This window comes from Talpa europaea (genome assembly GCF_964194135.1).
Source record: "Talpa europaea genome assembly, chromosome: 15".
In the NCBI taxonomy this organism is placed as follows: Eukaryota; Metazoa; Chordata; class Mammalia; order Eulipotyphla; family Talpidae; genus Talpa; species Talpa europaea.
The window spans coordinates 73,453,371-73,475,058 of NC_140083.1; the positions used below are offsets into that span (position 1 = coordinate 73,453,371).

The 21,688-nt window shown below is 53.4% G+C and overlaps 1 protein-coding gene across 3 annotated transcripts; it reads right to left on the reverse strand.

The window, feature by feature from the left end:
* Positions 1-707: 707 nt before the first annotated feature.
* Positions 708-13,653, reverse strand: WASHC1 (WASH complex subunit 1; the record flags this gene model as incomplete). Of its 3 annotated transcripts, none has more annotated exons than XM_084256488.1 (10): positions 708-1,042; positions 1,194-1,262; positions 2,026-2,178; positions 2,870-3,040; positions 3,127-3,325; positions 3,473-3,608; positions 3,807-3,943; positions 4,129-4,275; positions 4,470-4,581; positions 13,500-13,653. In XM_084256488.1, the coding sequence occupies 10 exons, from the start codon at positions 13,646-13,648 to the stop codon at positions 903-905; spliced, it is 1,413 nt and encodes a 470-aa protein (XP_084112614.1). In that variant the 3' UTR covers positions 708-902. The 3 variants fall into 3 exon arrangements, with proteins under 3 accessions (XP_084112614.1, XP_084112616.1, XP_084112615.1); XM_084256490.1 differs by having other exon boundaries at positions 2,026-2,184; positions 13,500-13,651; XM_084256489.1 differs by having other exon boundaries at positions 2,026-2,227; positions 2,883-3,040; positions 13,500-13,648.
* Positions 13,654-21,688: the final 8,035 nt, after the last annotated feature.

The following is a 21,688-nucleotide window of genomic DNA, read 5'->3' on the forward strand; positions in this document are numbered from 1 at the left end:
TGCAGCCACCTGTCCTTGTTGACTTTCTCAGTACCTGGCTGCTTGGAGGGGAAGCAGGTCCCACCTGCCTCCCCTCTTCTCCCTTTTGTAGCTAAACTTAGCTGTTCTAGACTTCATTCTTTTCTTGAAAATAAGCAAGCCCCCCCCCCGCCCCCAATTCTCGCCCCTGGTGTCCATGGGGCTCTTAGGCCCAGGAGCATATCCCCTCTCCTACCTCTGTAAACCAGAGCTGGTGAAGAGTTTCTGCCTTCAGTTCCCTTCTGTGGCCCGCCCGCTCCACAGCCTTTCCTCTCCTGGACTTGACTACAGCTCCTCCTTCAGATCAGCGGCACCGCCCTTCCTGCTCAGCCACTGGGCAGACGCCAAGACCCCTCCTCCCTTGACATCAGCAGTTATGCCAAGGGCCATTAGGCACTCAGCGTGACTATTTTTAGAGACCCCGTGTCTGTCACTAGGACAGTTTTTTCTGTTACAGTACCCTCCCTCCACCTACAAGCGCTGTCCCTGGTGACTCACCTCTCGTCTCCCTGACCCAGGGAAAGGGCCTTGGTCTGCTGGTATTCTGTTCCCAGTGCGGGCGGGGAGGGCACGGCCTGGCTTCGGGGAGACCATGCGTTCCGTGCGGCTGTAGTTCCTTGATGAAAGTACACTGTTAACATACGCTTGGTCCTTGCGTTGTACTTCTTTATTGAGCCTTGTACTGTTTCCTCTCGGTCTCTTTAGGGAAGAGGGGCGCACACTGGTGATGGGGGTAGAGCACAGGCAGGGTATGAGAGCTGCCCTCACCCAGCCACGGGCCTCAGAAGGCAGCCTATCAGCTCCTTGAGGAAGGGCCAGCCCAATGGCTGCTTCCATGTGAGGGCAAGTCTAAGCCTGGGCTGTGGGCAAGTGGCCCCGGGCCCCTAGGATTCCCAGTCATCCTCGTCGTCCTCTCCCGACGGCTGCTGTGGGGGAGGCAGGGGTGGGATGGAGTCTGACATCCGGGCAAAGGCTCCTCCGGGCCCCTCGCTGGCTCCAGATCCAGGTCCTTTCCCGGAGATACCTGGAAGGGGAAAAGTGGAGGGTGAGCAGGGTTGATTTGGGCCCAAGTTCACCCAGTCCCCAGAGGTTTTAACGCGGGGAGAAAAGGGCTGTGTATATGACAGGAAGTGCGGGAGATGCCACCCCGGGAAAATGGCCAGTGCTGCGCCTACCTTTGCGCCTCATGACCAACTTGTTAAAGAGATCCGACATCAGGTCCCCGCCCTGGCTGGTGGCTCTCACTGCAACAAGAAAGCCATGTGAGGGAGGGTGGATGGGCCATGTATGAAATCTGCCCTTGAGGTGAAATCTCAGCTTTAGCCACATCTGTTCTGTTCTTGTGCCCTATCAGTGCACCCCAGCCCTCCGCAGCTGCGGTGTCACCGCTAGTTCTCGGAGCTTTAGTCTATCAGTAGACCCCGCCCTGGGGCACTAATAAGAAAATGGGCATGTATGAACAGCCCCATTGTATGGATGTGGCACTTGGCCCAGAGAGGGGGGGGGGGGGCAGTTTGCCCAGGGTCACAGTGCAAAGCTCAGAAACAGAGTTGGGACTCTTTCAGGCCTGTTGACTTCCAAGGTATTGTTGCTTTATGTCCAGAGTTTGTTTATGCCAAGTTTGGGATTCATAGTAGACAATCTATGAAAAAGGCCTTAAGGTTTTTTACAAAAGCAGGACTGAGCCAATCCTCTGTCCTGTCTCTGGAAAGATCCCATGTCCCTGACCATTTCCTTAGGCTGCTAGCAGATTCCAAGGAGATTCTCATGCAGTTTCAACTGGGTGAGCTTAGAGAGGAAAGTTCCACTAAGCAGGTCCCCAAACCAGGAAGCAAGTCTTGGCCCAGACAGGATGGCAGCAGGGATGGCCACCCAATGCTTACAGCAAACACCCTGGGGAAAGCAGGGCCTGGCAGGCTGCCTGCTGCCACCTGGGGGTGACAGAGAGCACTACTCGGTTAGAGGCAAAGGCGGCCCTTTTAGAGGCTCCGTGGAGTGGGGCCTCACCTTGTTCCTGCTCCTTCTGTTTTTTCTTCTCCAGCTTGCGTTCTTTGACACTGCGGAGCTTGGCCTTGCCAATGCCGCCAGCCTGGCGGATGGACTCCAGCAGAGTGGCCCGGCCACTGGACGGGTCAACCACTTCCTTAGGAGCACCCTGGACTGGACCTGGGGTGGGAGAGTGTGAAGAGGAAAGGCTGCTGGGATGGGCCTAGACTGTGGGGTGGCCCCACCCATCCTAACATTCTGGGGGCCCAGAGGCTTCCCCTCAGCAGCCTGGCAGAGAGGAAGGGCTCTTGAAAGAGGAAGCCAGTGTCTTTGGGGACTGGAAGGTGCTGACTGCATCCGCTTGAGCTCAGGAAGTTTTGTCCCCAGGCGCCCAGGTCCCTCCAACCCCACCCAGTTTATGTATGAGGCAGAGGCAGACCCTATGAGCTGTCAGTGTGCCCAGTGTCTGAATTTGACACTAGCCAACAAGGGACTCTGTGCCAATTCTGGGTGCCAAGATAGACTGGGAGACAGTAAAACTGGAATCCAAAATTTTAGGGTCACATGGAATGCTTTTAGTGGTGGTGTTGCCTTTTTTTTTTTTAGCAGTCCTCTTTCCCTATTAAGTAGGGATGGGCTACCCACCTGTCCAGATTCCCTCTACCCCACAGGTTAGAATATGAGGGTTCAAAGGACATGGTTTGACAATCACTATTTTATGTTCCCAGTGGAAAAAAGTATTTGACTTGAGAACTGTTCTGAAAATCTAGTATTAATGAATGCTTAAACCTAAAATCCCTCAGGGATCCAGAAATAGACGTGCCCTTTAAGAGAGTCAATATCCCCCCCTCCATGCTGCTCCTACCTGAAGAAGACACGCCACCCCTGTCATCTTCCCTGGCATCTTGGCCTGAAGACGCTATGATCTGGGGTGGGGGTGGAGGCGGGGGTGCACTGACCAGCACTGCTGGAGCCGGGGGAGGTGGTGGTGGAGGGGGTGGGGGTGGAGGTGCTGTTAGCACCCCATCTTCTAGGTCTGAAAAAACAAAGGACAGGAAGTGTGAGATAACTAGAGTGGACCAGTAGGGGAGGTCCCAGCCCCACTCTAAGCTCCCTGCTCACCTCGTGTAGGCTCGGCAACCTCTGTGTGGAAGGTAGGCAGCTCTGGAATAGTGCCAGGGGCGGAAGGGGCAATGCCAGGGCCCAGGTCAGCGCTGTACGTGAGGTCATCAGCAATGCCTGGCAGGTCAGGCAGGTAGGAGGGCACATCGATCTCAGGCACTTGGCCCAGGTCAGGCACATAGAAATAGTTCTCTGGAACCTGCAGGATTAAGTGGGGATGGGAGCTACCAAGGTTATGAGTTTGACCTTGGGGCAGTCAGTGGGAGCTGGTAAGAGGCTCACCAAACCCTTGCCCAGAGAACCCTGACAGAGCTGACAGGTTCCCACTTCCCAAGCCTCATCTTACCTGTTGCTCCAGCTGCTCTCTCTTGCTGATAGATAAAGGGGCATCAAACAGCTTCTCCTCTGTCTCTGATCCCAACATCACATTAGTTTTTGTTACAGCACCAGCCAGGGGGTCCAGGAAGACATACTTCTTGTACCTACAGAGAGATGGTGCAGGCCAAGCAATCCATCATCTATTGTACAACTGATCCATCTGTTCCATTTTCTGTGGAGTCCCAGGCCTTGCATGGCAAACCAAATGCTACTGGCTCCCCAAGCTACAGACTTGTGCTGCACCTGATTCTGAGCCGCGCCCCCCTCCACCCGCCCCTCTGCAGCCCCGCCTTCTGGCCTACAGGTTCTCGGTGGTGTTGAACAGCAGCAAGGAGCTGACAGAGTTGATGTTGCTAGGGAGACCACCTAGCCCCTCCTCGGCCTCATCCTCAGGCTCCAGCTTGGTGTTCACACACACGGGGAAGTACTTCAGTTTCTCCTAGAGGATCAGGGAGGTGACAGGGATGGTGGATTTTAGCACCGGGCCAAAGTGACCATCCCATCCCAGTCAGAATCCACTTGGAGGATTCTCTTAAGGGCTTAAGGTAGACCCCTCAGTTCCTCCCTCGTGCCCTCCAGGGTTACCACAAATCACCCAATATGTGAGCTGTGTGCCCACCAGACCTGTAGGGCCCGCTCATCCAGGGGACGGTGCTTGCTCTGGATCCTGTGGCGGGGGCGTCTCTGCAGGCCAGGGTCCTGGGCACCTGTGAAGATGGACCCATACTCCTGCAGGTGCTCAGGAGCTGGGTACTTGGCACTGGAGAACACCTGCAAACACAGGGTGAGGGAGATCACATCTTCAGGGGCCCCAGAGAGTCTAGAGCTGGGGATTGAGGTGAGGAAAGTTTGAGGTGTGGCTGAGTAGCAGAAGCAGGGACGCTGCGAGGCACAGGGAGATGGCAGGGAATGCACTTTCTGGGATCACCGACCAGCCACTAGGACACAGGGTCACAGAGGCTTACCTTGATGGCCTTCTTGCTGCCCTTGATTTTCTCAATCTTGGCCTGGGCCAAGGAGACCCTCTCTCCAATGGCCTGTAGCTGGCTGCGGCTCAGCTCTACTCTCTGGGAGATCCTGTCATGGAGGGAAAAAAAAAACAACTGCAGCCTCCTGCTTCTAGTGGCAAAGTTTGGGCTGGGGCAAGGGCTCTTGAAACATGCTTGCCAGGGCTGACTCTGGAACCATCCAAGTGGAATTTATAAGGATTCTCCAATCTGGGGAGGGATGGGCAACATCCTAGTCCCAAACTGGTGCCACCTGAAGGGACATGGTTCCTGCTTCCCAGAGTTTACAGCCTCAAGCAGAGCAAGTAGGCAGTACTTACCCAGACATATTCCCCTATTTACAGATGTGGTCACCAGAGTTCATTGAGACTGAGTGACCAACATTGCTGGCCCTAAATTCAAACCCTAGACTTGTTCACAAGGAACTGCCCCAAAATATGGCGGACGGCTCACTGAATAAATCCAAAGTCCTCACCATGGTCCTCAAGATCCTTTGCAGTCTGGCTGCTCATGGACTTCCCTCCCCCTCATCAATGGGCTCCAGTGACACCAGCTTCTTGTCACACGCCCCCAGACATCCACATGACTGGCTCACCAAGCCCTCCCATGGAAGCCTTCCCAATGAGAATTCAAAATTGTGCCTCTCACTTTCTAGTACCTGCCCCTACTCCTACAGAGTCACCTAATGTGTCTTGCCTATGCATGCTCCAGGGTGGGGGTTCGGGTGGGGGGAGGGGAAGGGCATTGCTTTTGTTCCTTACTGTATTCCCAGTGCCTAGAACAGTGCCTGGCCCCTGCAGGCCTCCCTGTATGGTTACTGAATGATAAAACCCATAAGCCTCACATGTGCCTTATGCACTCTGTCCCATGTGCACGTGATCAGCTACTACAAGGGTCCGCCCACTGCCTTGCGCCAATCACTCCCCTATCTCCACCGCTACCATGTTTCATGCTCAGCCGTCATGGCTCAGCATTCACATGGTGGAGTCAGTGCACAACAAATGAGATAGAATCCAAAGTTTGTGGGGAGGATAGAGTGGATGCCAGAGGGCTCACACTGTCTCCAGAGCCAGACACTACAGGGCCAGGAACTCTGAAATTCCCTTAAGAGTTGAAGAGTCGGGCCTCCCTGGTGGCACAAGGGGTTAAGCACCGCACTGTGAGGCAGTCCGCAGCCTCTGCAGCATGAATTCGATCCCTGGCCGGCCAGGGAGCAACCCACATGGCACAGCAGACCTCTCCTGACTCGCCCGCTGCTCCCCTCAACAGTGTGCTTCCGTCAATCTGCTTGTTCTGTTCCCCACTCTGTCTCTGGTGAGTCCTCTCACCCCCTGCACCTCTGGCCTGTACCCCAGCTCTTGTATGCATAAATAAATAAATCTTTTAAAAAAAAAAGTGTTGAAGAGTCAACGAATATTCTGGTCCAACCTTCCTAGACCACCCCCACCAACTCTAGAGTTTCAGCGCCTATAGAACCCAGCTCAGCCATGTCTCCCTGGGTGCTGAAGCAACCTCAGTGGTTGAGAATGGGAGAGGGACAGAGGTCACTCTGTTCTGGTGCTCCTGTCAAGGAAGGAAGGGCTCATTTCTCAAAATTGTAACCATCAAGTTAAACAATGAACCCTAGCAAATTTCTGGGCTGCACATTAAATAAAGGAACTATAAGCACTAAGAAGAAAAAGAGGTGGATCCCAGGGGCCAGTACTGTTCTCAATTCACAGCATTTCTCGTTCTGACAGGGTTATTAGAATGGTGTATCGGGGGAAAACCTTAAACGCTGGGTGTCTTGAGTCAGCAAGGATTTTGACGGCTGCTCACAAAATCCTCTGGACAAGGTGAAGCTCTGGGGGTTAGAGGAAAGAACATTTAGGAAAAATCAGAGCCAGATGAACAGTAGCACCCAAGGCGCGGCTGAAAATGAACTGATTTCAGCCTTGTAGGATGGTCGCTGGCAGGGCTCTTCCACCTCATTCCACACTTGATTAGTAAAGGGGCAGGGGAAACATGTTCTGCACAACATATCAAGATTTAAGTAAACTTGAAAGGCCAGAAGGGTGTATTGCAACCAATAAGACGAAATCAGCAAAAGAATGAATGTCAAGCCCAGCATTTAGGCTTAAAAAGGCAAATGCACAGGGAAAGATGAGGTTTTGCAGCAGTCCAGGTGAAGAAAGACCAAAGGTTTTGGTTAACTATAAGCTCAGTGTGAGCTAAAAGCATGTTAAGCAGCTTAAAAAGGAAATGAGATCTTGGCGCTCACAGCTCCCTGCCCCTCTCCTCCCCTGTCCTTCCCTCAATAAACTGGGAGCACCCGCGCTCTTGGAAGCATGCCAGAGAAATCGGCCTCGGTCAGCCAGCTCGCCTAACCCAAGCCAGACACCCCTGCACCCAACGGCTGCCCTGCGAAACCCAACCCACATTGTACGAGATCTTTGGATTCTCTTCCAGACCAAAGGGTCTGTCTGATGCGCTGCTGGAGCTCCAGCACTCGGGACAGTGCCTGACATGGAACGAATACTGGCTGGCTGAAGAAGAAGTGACACGTTAATGAACATCCAAAGATGGGTAGGGGTGAGTGAGACGTTATCTTTAAGATGACTGAAAGGTGTTCCGGCTGAAGATGAGCTGACTTAGAGCATGTGATAATTCCCTTCAAATATCACAAATTTTAAAAGGAATCGGACTTGCGCTGTCACCCTAGAAGGCTGTACTGAGGCCTCGGCTCAGTACAAGACTAGCACAAACAGCTGCACCGTTCTGAACAGCAGCTGGATTCCAGCTGGATGACCACCTGCCAGAGCTGCTCCCGGGGCGGTCCCTGCATGGGGCAGGGGAATAGAAGACATGATTTCCAGGGTCCTTTTGCCTGTAAGTAATGACTTGCTCGTTGACAAAGCCCCCTGGTGATCTAATTTCTTGTAGTCACATGCCATGATGCTGAGGAGAGAGCAGGCCAAGGATGAGAAAGAGCTTCTCATTTATATGCCATCCTACAGACTGGCAGAGATGGTCTGGAAGGCTGTTCGGAAGGAGGTTAGGCCACAGTAGGGCCAGGGGAATGGTGGCAAGAGGGCAATTTGCCACTCCTGACCGAGACCCCTCTGGCGAGATCTGTCTGCTCCAAGATAGGTCAGTCTCAAGTTCATCACTGATGCCACGTCCCATGGCCTGTCTGCCCAGCAGAGGAAGGCTTCCTCTGATGGAGTAAGGATGGAGCCTGGGCCTTGCTGCTAATTCTGCCAAGCATGTGTCCCTTTCGGCTTTTCCTTCCCACCCTTCACTGTTCAACAAGTTCTAATTGTGCTCAGTTTGCAAAACTCAGTGCTGAGGGGGATGGAGCCAAGTGAGACAACACACCTGCCCACAAGGAAACCCCAGCCTCCTGGGGAGACAGGTAACTACAGCGTGCTGCCACCTGGTGCATTTGAAGCAGAGTGACTTTGGAAACCACTTAGTTGGTCTACAGGCCTCAGCTTCTTTAACTGAGAAACAGGAATAACAATTTCTCTATGACGGAATCACTGTAGAGGCAAACACGAGTGAATGTTTGTCCGGTGTTCCTGTACGAGCTGACACATCCTTGGTGACAGTTCCCTAGTACAAACCCATGAGACTGGAGGATGAGGGGCTGTGGACCCCCAGAGGAAAGCAAGAACCTCTCCCTGGATGGACAGGCAGGGGAAGGGGAAGTTGAGAAGAGGCAGTGTTGGGCACAGAAAAGGAAGTTCCAGGCTCTTTGCAGGAGAACATGGAGGGGAGGGTGCAGAGCAGCTGGTCAGGGCCGCCTTTGTGTGGGGTGTGCGGCATGGCACGATGGACCACGCTCCTCCTGGTGTGGGACAGGGAGGGCATAGGGTGATTAGGACATTGCCTGAGTCCCCTGTCCGAACATCTCCAAAGCTGAACCCCCATTCCCTTAGGGGGAGACTTCCTGTGAAGCCAGGCAGACCAGATGCCAGTCTGTGGAGGTGGAGGCTGCCGGGCAGGAGCACTGTTCCTGACTCATAACCGCGCTTCTCCTCCGCTTGCCCATCGCTGGCACAGCAGACCCTGAATCTGGGTTCCTGCCTCGACCTTCTCCGCTCACTGGGATAATTAAGAATGATCTGCTAATTATGCAGGCAGCTGATTGAGTGCTGCCCAACCTTGGGAGTCACCGGGTGCCAATCAGGAGCAAGAAGGGGGGGGGGGAAGGGAGGGAGGAGGGGGGTGAGGAAGAGAAAGAGGAGGAAGTGAGGCAGAGGGGAAAGGGTGGCCAGTGAAAAGGGAAGAGGAGGGGGAGGGGGGAGAGGAAAAAAGGAGGGGGGAAAGGAGCGCAGCAGCAGCAGCAGCAGCAGCAGCAGCAGCAGCAGCAGCAGCTCCCGTGAAATGGTCAGGCTGGGGCGGGCGGCAGAGGCGAGGCACAGCACCCCAACTCCCACACCTGGACTCATCCCGCTCCGCTGCCCTACAGTCTGTGTCGTAAAGCAGGTGATGTCTCTGGGCGGATATTTTGGGGAGCTGTGCGGGTCAGGGAGAGGCGCCAGGGAGGGTGTGGAAGCGTCCCAGAGAGCCAGAAGAGGCACTTGTCATTCTCTCCATCTCTGCAGCTCCCGCTGCTGCGGCAGAGCAGGAGGAAGGAGCCAGCCTGGAATGCTAATTTCCCATGAGCTCACCTGCCTGCAGAACTGGGCACAGGCTGCAGTGGGGCCAGGGGGCCGGGCCTGGAATGGGGGGAATGAAGGCGACTAGAGATACAAAGTGTTACTTCTCTACCCACCGGCCACTTCTTTGCAAGAGGTTTGCCAGCAGGAGAAGCATGTTTCAGGCAGGAACTGCAAGCAGGGGTCAGATCCCCCCACCACAAAGTGAAAAGCCCACATGGGGGCCTCCACGGTGGCGCAAGGGTTGCGCTGTGGCGCAAGGGTTGAGCGCTGGGCTGCGAAGCTGCCCACAGCCTCTACAGCACCGGTTCGATCCCCAGGTGAGGGTCCCACATGGCGCACAGACCTCTCCTGCCGCCCGCTGCTCAGCGGTGTACTTCCTCGGTCTGCCTGTTCTGCTCCCCGCTCTGGTGAATTCTCTCACCCTCCAGAGCTTCTGACTGTACCCAGTGCTTGTATGAATAGATAAATAAATCTTTTTTAAAAAAAGCCCACATTCTTGTTGACCGCTGGGGGGGTGAGTGGGATGAGGCTGGGTCTGCACTCCCCACCCCCACTCACAATCATCCCTGGCTCCTCCCTTCCCCTCATCCTTGTGCCCAATCTTTGTTCCCTTTGAATTGTCTCTTATCTCGCCCTCCCTGCCTGCAAGTGCCCTGGACCATAGCCTCGGTCCTTCCAGGCTCTGACTACAGTAACAGCTTCAGGTGGGCCCTGGAATCCACTGTCTCCCACTCTTGTCCACTCTGTGACAGCTGCCCAGTGGGCCTGCCCCAAACTCTTCTGTCCCATCACTTCCCTGCTCAGGAATCAATGGCGGCCCTAAACTTCTGAATCAAAGTCCTGTCCTGTTAGGAGAAGCCCCCAGGGACCTAACTTACTTGCCTGACTTCTCTCTCACCATCCTCCCTCCTGCTCCTCCGCCCTGGAGCGCTGCCTGGCACTGTGGAGGTCATGGGGTGGGAGATGAAGCTCCAAGGCATACAATCCAGACGGGAAGCAAGGCCCACAGGCACGCGGAGGTGCCTTTTAACATACTTCCACAGTGCAGGAGCTCAGTGTGGGGAACAGGCAGCAAGATGGCCATGTCCCTGAGGAGCCTGTGCTACACCACGCTCCGCTCACTCAGGTCTCCAAATCTCGGCACCCATTTCTAGACTCCACCAGACAACTGTGGTCTACCATGACCTAGTCATGACCCCTCCTTCAGAGGCCTCCCTCAACCCTGTGTAGCAGGTGTGTGGTTCTCCTCTAGCATCTACTTCCTCCTTATTCAACAAGAGCCCACATTTTCTTTGGGGCATCTATTACCCTGGGAGGCTCAGTCCCTGCACTTCGCGGCACAGGGGTAACACATGTGACCGAGCTCTGAGGCAAGCAAAACGCCACGACCCTAACCCCAGCAACTGGCTGTGCGAGGGGTATGAGAATCAAACCAGACCAAGGGGTGAGTGGGGCTTCTGAGGGGTGCTGGTGCGGAGCAGAGCACCCCTCCCCACTGGTCCTGCACCTCATGCACACCCTGCTGGCTGTACCTTGTCACACAAGAGCAAGGTCTTTCTGGGAATGTGGCCAACTTAGCAGCTGCAAGCTGGACCAAGGTCTTGACAATATCATTGAAGCCCTGCGGCTCTAAGCTGGCACTGCTGACCAGTTACTTATTTGCTGGAGCTGGTTTGGGGAGTTCTGGCTAAAACTATGCCACCAATTCTCACTTCTTTTCTTGAGATTCCTAGAAGCCCCCACAGTACAACCCATGCAATTAATCAACCCAGTCCTACTGCTCTTCCATTCTAGATTCTAGACACAGAGGACAGCAGCCATGTATTCCTCAGGCACTGGGCAGGAGCTCAATGGACTGACCTAGAACTGGCTGTGGGAGGAGCCTGGACTCAGGTACCGGGCTCCTGAGAGGCCTCCTGCCCTCCTGGGCCTCCCTAGCCACAGGAACAGAGGGCCCACACCCTTGCTCAACGACCCCCCACGGCTCCCCGGGAGATGGCCTTCCTCCCCTCTTCCTCCTGCCCAGGGCAGGGAACACAAATCTGTCTACAAGGAAAGGAAAATATGCTAAACATCCAAATGCTCCTTAGAGAAAAACAAGCATGCAGTCACAAGTACTTCAGAAGGGTTGTCTTGGCATCCATTTCAAACACTGAGCACGGAGGGGATGGCCATAACCTGGGGCTGGTGGCGCTAAAGGCCTGTGTCCTCTTGCTTACGTGTTCCTCAGGCATACTTAGCATGGAAATAAGTACAGAAGGCCACTGCGCCTAATGCTTTTTTTATTTAATTGATAGTTTATTTTATATAATTCTTACATCATTTTTCATTTTTGCACAAATGTATGCATTTTCATTTTGGTTCTATTCCCCATACAATTGCTGCGCCTAATGCTTTCTGTGCTACTGAAAGCAGGCTAAGGAGGGCCACCAAGGCAGCAAATGGGAAGAGAATTCAGCAGCAGATAATCAGAGTAAACATTTACTGACCATTTACTGTAAGTCAAACATTTTCATTCCTTTAATCTCTACAACAGTCCTATCTGAAGGTACCGTTATTATCACCAGTTTACACACGAGCACACTGAGACTCGGAGAGGCTAAGGAACTGCCCAAGGTTAAAGGACAAGCCAAGGGGGAAGCCAGACTGGAGCCCAGACAGTCTGGTCCGGAGTCAAGCCCTTAACCACCTGAGGTACCGGCTCTTAGTTCCCGAGGCTGCATGGGGCTCCGGACGGGCTTGGGGCAGGCGGGTGCATGAGCAGCAGGGCAGAGGCAGAGCAGTCAAGAGGACCTGGTGTTTTCACCAAGTGCAACTGGAGACAGTGGCCCCATTCCTACCTGCCTTGGGGAAGGCTTCTAGGAAGAGAAGGACTTCCCGCCATGTGAGAAGCCACAGGGACTTCCTGGTCAGAAGTATAAATGGGGCTGCGGGTGACATGGACAGGAGAGGACCTGATTCAGGCAGGCAAACACGTCACAAGGACAGGGTAAAAGGCTCTCTGTGAGGTGATGTGAGAGCACAGGCGGGAGGTGTAAGCCCCAACTCAGGTTGCTCATAGCCAGACAGAGACAGGACCCACATTCAGGACAAAACCTGGAACATTTGAAAGGAGACCGCAAATACCGTTCATTTATTCAACTACACTCTGAGTGAAAAGTCAAGAAAGCCCACGCTTGTCTGGCTTGCGGTCCATAAGCACTGGTGACAGAAGAGCTGCCACTCTCCACCTCGAATCCACAATGACTCTGAATGCCTCAAGAGCCCTCCTTACTCTCCTGTCTCCCGTCACTCTGGCTTCCACTCAGGTCCTTCTACCTCAGGGCTTTAGCTCATGCCCTTCTTTTTTTCTGGAACATTCTTACCAACTGACCCATTCACAGTAATTCCCACTCACCGTTCAGATTTGACCACCCATGTTTTCCCTCACATATGCCTTCCCTGGTCCCCCAAGACGACATGCCTCCCATAAACAAGTTTCATAGCAACTTATTGCCCCTTCACAGAAAGACAGTAATTATTGCAGAGTCTGGAGCTATAATACCTGGGTGTGACCCCTGGCTCTGCCACCTGGATAAGTCTGTGCCTCAGTTTCCTCATATGTAGCGATACCTCCACATAAAGATGCCGTGAGGGTTAAATGGCTTGATGCACTCTGTTGCGTTGACAACACTGCACCTCACGATGCACACCCTTCCCAGGGTGATCAAGCTTTCTTCTTTTGGTTGATTTAAAAGGCACCTTGCAAGGCTGAGCGCCTATAACTGACTGACTGGGCAGTTCTGACCTTATCTAGAAATGCAGAACTGTAGGTAAAAAAATGGTAGCCAACCAGGCCGCTTAGGATTAGCAGACCCGCAGCACTCGGCTAGCTGGTGGCACACAGCTAATGCTATATAAACATTAGTTATTACAAAATCATTATGAATTAGTCTTATCACAATTGTAATTAAATACATGTAACTGATTAATTAGAGTGTCTCTCCTGCCAGAGCATATACTCTAGTTGCAGGGATGCTGCTATATTCATTGCTATAACTAAAGAGAAGAGCTCAGTGCCTTGCACACTGAAAAATGTTTGCTGACTGTTGGGGTAAATGAAGGAAGAGCCCGCCAGGGGAGGGAGAGCAGGAGCTGGGAGAGCAGTACCAGTACGGGGAGGCTGGTGGGATCCACAGAGAAGCAGGCAGCTCAGTGGCACAGTAGGTAATGAGTTCTTGGGAGAAAAGTTCTAAGCTAGGCTGCTAGCTTGGACATAGGGAAGCCAGTGGGGGTCTTCCCTCCACCCCCTAAAAAACAAGAATCACCCAAAGGGTTGCTCCTAGTGGCTGCTGGCACCCACCTGCTAAAGATGTCTCCAGAGACCTTCTGCAGATACTGAAGGGCGTCGGCCACCTGCTGGATGGCCTCCTCTCGCCGCAGATCCGGCTGGATGAGGGGCACGGCATAGGTCTGACCTGCCAAGGAGTTCTGGGTCCTCATGGGCGTCATGGTGCCTGTGGGTGGGAACCAGAGCATCAGGACTACCCCACACTCACCAAAAGCCACCCACGACAGGGCAAGGGTACCAGAGAAGAGGGCACAGCCCCTCACCCGAACCATTCCAGCTTTCGCCTGTGCAGGTGGGCAGCAGAGCATGGGGGGTGGGTGGTCAGGAGCTGGCATTCTGTTGATGCTTATGGAACAAATGAGGGGGGATGGGTAGGAACGACAGAGAATGAGAGTGCATTGTTTCTTTCAATCACCCAAGCCTGGATGAACAACAAAGGAACCCCGGCTGCAGAGTGGGGAGAAAGGCTGGAGGCAGGGGGATGGATTTGTGGGGGTGGGAGAGGATCTCCTCTATCAACTGCTAAAAGGCACCAGGTCAGGAAAAGCACGCAAAATGTGGACTTCTGGGTTCTTTCACTTTGGTCCCTGAAGAACTCAGGGCCTGTTCCTGAGATAGGACAGGCAGTAGCCGCAACTTCAGTCACAGAGGAGCCCAGGTTCTGCTCATCTAAGGGGGGTCAAGAGGAGCATGTGGAGGTGGGGGGCAGGAAGGAAAAACACTCCTTCGAATTGCAAGGCGAGGGCACAGTCTATTTATACTGAGTTTAATTAACTTCGCTCCCTGGTGCCACTAAAGCAGCAATCACACTGCAGAAGCACTGATTTGATTGGCAAGAGACGCACCAGGCAGAATATTAAGGCACTGGGCCCCTATAAATAGGCTTAGTCACAGCCCCTCGGCAGAAGATGGTGGGGATGACATTAATCATGTCTGGCACTGCGCCCTAGACTGTTCTCTGAGGTACCAAGTTGGGGCCCTTGGTTGCAACTGAGGTGTCAGGGGAGCTGGGTAACTGTGGCGGGAAGGGCTTAGGAGGCTTCATTTGGGCTTGAAGTGCTGTGTGAACTTGATTAAGTTGTTTGCCTTCTCTGAATCTCCGATTCTTTCCCTTACCCATTCTGCAGACTGAGTGGCACAGGTCTCTTAAGCGGTTATTCCATCTATCACACCAACACCTTCTTCAAGGAGTCTATTCCTTTGCTCCCTCTGCTCACCTCCCAGTCCTTCCTGCTACCCGACCTGTTCTCTCCTACCCTTCTGAGGTCAGCACTTTTCAGGATCCGAAATGACCATCCTGCTCTTCAACTTTCTCCAGCAGGGACAGCCTCGGCTTCCCACACCTGAACCTACCCTGATGGGATCCTCATCAGGGTCCACTTCTCTTCCCTCCTGTCAAATACCAAAGTGGGGCCAGCTGACCAGGAACCTAACCCTTGGAGATCACACTCAAGAATCCCTTCTTTGTGTTTATGTTATACAAATTTGCTGACCACCCTAACTCAGTTCTGTACCTCAGTTTTCCCATCTGTAAACTCAGAAGGAGGTAAAAGTAGATGCTTTCTGTGTATACCTGGACATGCATTCCGCATGGTTAGTTTCAAGGGTGTGTGTGGATGCCTACACAAGTGTGGGAGAGGGTAACACAGGCACAGTCTTCTAAACAAGGTCAATTCCTGAATTAGGAGACTGAGTACAGCTGGTTAGAGGTTTACTCATTCTGTCTGCAAATATTAACTATCAAGTGCCAGCCATGATGTCAACAAAGATGACTGGGACACTAAACCAGCCACAGAGTCTCAAAAACAGGAACCAGCCACAAATACAGTGCGAACGGAACATCAGAAAGGGGCAATTCACCCCTTTTGGAGTGAGGAGAGTCAAGAAAAGCCTCTCAGCAGAGGCTGTACCAGGCCCAGGGAGAGCATTCCAGGTAGAAATGGAACCAAGGCTTGTAGGGAATGGCAACTGGTCTTGAGTGGGGAGGTTACAACCATCCTTGGGCAAGAAGCAGGAAACAGAACAGAGGCAAACACTGACTACCCTGGTCAGGAGTTCAGACTGATGGGTGCTGTCCACTAAGGTGGCCACAAGGTGCCGGTGGGTATGAAGCACTGGGGATGCGGCCAGTCTGAATTAAGATGTAGTGTTAAGGGCCTCCCTGGTGGCGCAAGGGGTTAAGACACAACCTGTGAAGCTGTCCGCAGCCTCTGCAGCATGAGTTCGATCCCCGGCCCGCCAGGGAGCAACCCACATGGCGCAGCAGACCTCTCCTGTCTCACCTGCTGCTCCCCTCAGCAATGTATTTCGGTCAATCTGCCTGTTCTGTTCCCCGGCTCTGTCTCTGGTGAATCCTCTCACTCTCCCGCACCTCTGGCCTGTACCCCAGCTCTTGTATGCATAAATCTTAAAAAAAAATAAAAGATGTAGCATTATGTGTAAAATATACACCGAATTTTAAAGACTTCATAGGAATAAGGAGTGTAAAATACCTCATTAAACGTTTTATATTGACTACATACTGAAATGACCATACTCGAGGTATACGGGTTAAATCAATTACTAAGTGAATTTCACCTGTTACAAAATCACACATGTGGCTCATGAGGTATTTCCAGTGGCCAGCACTACCTTAGAGAATCTGGAAGCTTCTAAGGAACTGGACACCCACCATACCAGTCGCTGGTAAGGCTGTTTCTAATCTCAGAAAAGAGTGACTCCTTCCTGCACACCAGCCTGGAACACCCGGCTCCCGGGTCAATCACTCCCCAGGTCAAAAACCTCTGGTGTGGGGCCTCCCCGGTGGCGCTGCGGGTTGAGCACAGCGCTGTGAAGCTGTCCCCAGCCTCTGTAGCAAGGGTTCGATCCCCGGCCGGCCAAGGAGATACCCACATGGCGCGGCAGACCTCTCCTGCCTCGCCCGCTGCTCCCCTTGGCAGTGTTTCCGTCAGTCTGCCTGTTCTGCTCCCCACGCTGTCCTCTCACCCTCCCGCGCATCTGGCCTGTACCCCAGCTCTTGTATAAAAGTAAATAAATCTTTAAAAACAAAACTAAACACCTCTGGTGTCGGCCGGCAGGAGCCCGGCACGGCCCAAAGGGTGTGGGGTCAGCTGAGACGGGCCGGGGCGAGATGGGCGCTGAGTGGGCGGGTTTGAGGGGCCAGTTCTGCCCTTTCTAGAAACCAGAGTCCAGAGGGTGCCAAGGCACGGGAGGGCCCGGCGGGTCGAGAGCGCAGCGGCGGCCGCGGCCCGGCCCGGAGACCCGCGTCGGGCTCCCAGCAGGGCCTCCCGGCAGCCCGCGGCTCCGCCTCCCTCCGAGGGGCCGGGGCGGGGGCCGCGGCGCGCGGGGGGAGAGTCCGGGGGCAGCAGGGGGGCGCCCGGCTTACTGGTGAGCAGAGGCCCGGCGCCGGCTCCGGGCGGGCCGCGAGTCGAGAGGCAGCGTCGGAAGAAAGCCGGGGCGCCGGGGGTGCGGGCCCAGGCGCTCGTCCCCGCGCAGCCCCGCGGCCGGCCCCGCCGAGGAAGGGGCGCGCGGGCGGGCGGCGGCCCCTCGCCTCCGCGCCCAGGCCCGGCCCTGCGCTCGGCCCCTCCCGCCCGCCCCGGGGGCCCCGCCTCCCCGCCCCCGGCATCCGGGCGCCCGGCCGCGCCCGCCGCCCCCGCGAGCCGGGGCCTGGCGCGACCCGGGGGGCCTGCGCCCGCCCGCGGCCTGCCCGCCGCCCTCACCTGCGCGCCGCCGCCCGCGCCCGTCGCGCCCGGCCGCGCTTCCGCCCGCCCGGCCGCCCGCCGGGCCCTAGCGCCGCCGCCGCGCCCCGCCCCGCCCTCCCGGGGCCGCCGCGCTCGCCGAGTTCCGGCCGCGGGCACCGGCGGGCGCGGGTCTGGTGTGTCCCGAATGCGCGGCCGCCGAGAGCCGCCCCCGCGCGCTTCTGCTCCCGCCGAGCCCCACCGCCGGCTGCCGGCCTCCGCGTTGCAGGGTCGCCCTCGGGGTACCTCAGTGTGACCCGCCCCACAGGTCCAGGAACGGCCCCGCCCCTCTTGGCCGGTTTAAGACATCTTTGGCACACCCTTTCTTTCTTTCTTTTTAAGAAGATTTAGTTATTTATGCATACAAGAGCTGGGGTACAGGCCAGAGATGCGGGGGGCTGAGAGGAGTCACCAGAGACAGAGTGGGGAACAGAACAGGCAGACTGACTGAAACACACTGCTGAGGGGAGCAGCGGGCGAGTCAGGACAGGTCTGCTGCGCCGTGGGGGTTGCTCCCTGGCCGGCTGGGGATGGAACTCGTGCTGCAGAGGCTGCGATGGCTTCATAGTGAGGTGCTGTAACCCCTTGCACCACCAGGGAGGCCTTCTATGACTCTTTCTTGATTTTTTTTTTAAGATCTATTTATTTATGCATACAAGAACTGGGGTACAGGCCAGAGATGTGGGGTGCTGAAAGGATTCACCAGAGACAGAGTGGCACACCCTTTCCTGTCTTGAGCTTGGTGGGCACTTCTTCCCATAGAGGCCGCTTAGTTCCCATCTCCTTACAAGATAGATATACAAGCCACACAGGAAAGGACAAATAGCAGATGATTTCACTTTGGTGGAATACCCAGAATTGTCAGATGTCTGGAGACAAGTTAGGATAGTGGTCAGCAAAGACTGGGAGGCAAGGAGAAGGAGGGGGGCTGTTGTTCCAGGGATATAGAGTTTCTGAGAGTCTGTCCTTGGCCAAACCTTAGCCAGATGCCTCTGAATCCTCTTCCAAAGTGGGACTTAACTTGCATTGTCCCGTTTTAACTGGAATCCTTATAAGTGAGTTTAGACAGACTCCCCACCCTTCATATCAGATAGGCTGCCTTATCTGACCAAATTCCTCATCCACCTGAGTCCAGATCACCCTGACAGGCCTTCTGCAAGAATCCTGTTAAGTCAGTTTAGCAGAGTTAACCTTCCTACCTTCTTAGTCATTGTCTGCCCACAGACACCAACCCCTTGGCTCTAAGTCTCCTCTTCTCCATGCTGTGTTAGAACTGGCTCCATTTCTATGCAGAGGTCTCTTTACTGAATAAAATCTATTTTTAAAAAATTTATATATTTATACAAGCACTGGGTACAGTCAGAAGCGCGGGAGGGTGAGAGAATTCACCAGAGCCAGAGCGGGGAGCAGAGCAGGCAGAAGGACTGAAGTACACTGCTGAGGGGAGCAGCGGGCGCGGCAGGAGAGGTCTGCGCGCCATGTGGGACTCTCGCCTGGCGGCAGGGGAACGAAAGGGCGCTGCAGAGGCTGTGGGCAGCTTCGCAACCCAGCGCTCCACTGCTGTGCCACTAGGGGAGGCCCTGAATAAAATCTATTTTTAATGCTTTAAGTACTGTCCAACTTCTTTACCATGTCAGTCTGGGGTGATGAGAATGTCAGTCTGGGGTGATGAGAAAGTTCTGCCCATGGGTGGTGGTGATAGTTATACAACAGCGTGACTGTTACTTAAATCCACGAAGCTGGACATTTAACATGGTTAAAATGGTAAACTTTAGGTTATGCAAATTTTATCACCCACCCCAAAAAATATGATTTAAAGGAAAAGTTAAATATGTAAAGGAAGCAACAGCTCAGAAATGCTGCAATAGTCCCTCCCTGTAACCCACTGACTTGCCGAAAAGTGCTGACCCCTCTCTTTTAGGGTTACCAGATGAAAACAAGATCACCAAGTTTGAATTTCAGACATAAAGCCAAATACATATATTTATAGTGTATATTTATTTTGTACATATATAGTAAATATATATAGTATAAGTATATCCCAAACCAGGCATGTATTTATACCAAACAAGTATTCATTATTTAAAATTCAAATTTAACAAGACATTTGTTATTTTTATTTGCTAAATCTAGCAACCCTCTTCCTATACTCTGAGTTTTGTCCTCTTTCCTTTCCCTGCTCCCACCCCCACTCCCTTCTGGGAGAGTGAGATTGAATTGTTTTTGGACAATATTCTACTGCCTCGCTGGCTGTGATGTATGATCCCCACCAGTGGTAGGGAGGAGATGGGTACCCCAAGATTTGTATCTCCTGAAAATTCAGATGTTAAAGCTTCAACCCTCAATGTGCTGTAGTGCGCTTATGGTGACCAACGCAAGGAATGTTACTTTGGGCTGGTCAACCACGGGTGTAACTTGGAAACCACGCTGGGCGCCAAACTGTTATAGGGCAGCCCCGATACAAAACGGGGTGCCTGGGCCTCCCCGGTGGCGCAGCGGTTGAGCGCTGGGTTGCGAAGCTGCGCGCGGCCTCTGCGGCGCCGGTTCGATCCCCGGCTGCTCCCCGGCCACCAGAGGAGGGTCCCACATGGCGTGCAGACCTCTCCTGCCGCCCGCTGCTCCCCTCAGCAGTGTACTTCGGTCCTTCTGCCTGCTCTGCTCCCCGCTCTGGCTCTGGTAAATTCTCTCACCCTCCCGCGCTTCTGACTGTACCCAGTGCATGTATAAACAAAACAAACAAACAAACCAGCAAACAAATAAATAAAGCATGCCTCTATTAAAAAAAAAAACAAAAAAAACAAAACAAAACGGGGTGCCTGACTGTGGTCCTCACCCACGCACTTAAAAGGACTTATCAATGCTCTACTGCAGGCACACGCGAAAGGTTAATAAAAGGTTTATTTACAAGGGAAGGGGAAATGAGGAAATGTACAGCTCAGGGAGAAAAGTGGGAGACAAAGTTTTAAATGAGTCCTACCCAATCCACCGATCTGGAATCCCAAATGGCACTCTGAGAGCTGGCTGCAAGCCAGGAGGCGAGCGACAGCCAGCCCCCCAAAGCCCACGTGTTTGATTTTTATACCCAACCTGGCTGCTTAACTCCACCCTCAGGTCCCAGTCATCTTCCCTTTGGTGGTGATGGGATTTGTCTTTCCCAATGTCTTGATGGCTTTAGTCTGGAGTGGGAGTGGAGTCCACAAAGCCTGTATGGGATTAGCTCAGGACATCCTCTCCCCCTAACAGACCTTTGGGAGATAATTAGGGTTAAGGTTAGATGAGGTCACTGTTGCCAGGAAATTCCAGGTTCTTTGCCACCCACGTGCCATGAAGCCAGAAAAAGGCAAAGGACAGGAGTTGAATCTTTAATACATGCTTAAATTAGATTAGCCAGCTAATCTGAGAAAGCGGAGTATCATGCTCCAAAGAATCGATTCTAACACCTCATCTCTAACTGGCTGTTTTATAGTAACTTAAACAAAGACAGTTAATTATCAGTGATTGGGCTTTCCCTGCAGGTGGTTAACAACTTCTGGGAGGTTTATGGTGCCCAGTCTCCTCTGCAGCTCCCTCTCTGCTGGTATTTGAATTTAGAGCACTTCATTCCTTCTGGGATGGCTCAGTCTCTGACACTAGAAATGGTGTCAATCCCTCTTCCAGGCACATCCTGGCTGGGAAGTTAACTCAGAGCAAACAGGTCAGAGGTCAAAGATTCCTAAACTACTCATGGTGCCCTTTTCATTCTGCTTCCTAGTCCCTATAATCCTGAGGGCAGAGTTCTCTTGATAGGATTAGTTCCCACCTAAGAAAAGACCCTGGGGATCTCATGAGTGCTCTCTCTCTACCATGTGAGGTCACAGTGAGAATGTGACCATCTACAAACCAGGAGAGTCTCCAGACAGTTCTTACTAGGAACCAAACTGGCTGACACTTTGACCTTAGACTTGCCAGTCTGCAACACCTTGAGAAATAATTATTTGTTTTTTAAGCCATAGAGGCTAAGGCATTCTGGTTTTGATTAATAAAACCTACAGGGCTTCCCTGGTGGCGCTAGGGTTAAGTCTCAGTGCTATTGAACTGCAGCATGAGTTCGATGCCTGGCCAGGAAGCTAACCCACATGGTTCAGCAGACCTTTCCTGTCCTGCCCATTTGTATTTCAGTCAATCCACCTGTTCTGTTTCTCACTCTGTTTCTGGTGAATCCTCTCACCCTCCCCACCTCTGGCCCATACCCCAGTTCTTGTGTGCATAAATAAATAAAATAAATCTTTAAAAAATAAATAAAACCTACAAACACATTTCCTCCTCACTCCACCTGAGCAGTGATTGAGCAGTTCAAGTTACCCAGGATTTGCCAAAGAGGGCAAGATGATCAGTCATAGGGAAGAGCATGCAGACTTAGGGCATTCTTACTCATTCTTTGTGCCGCCATGGGCAAGTCATCTAATGGGGCCTTGTTTCTAAATT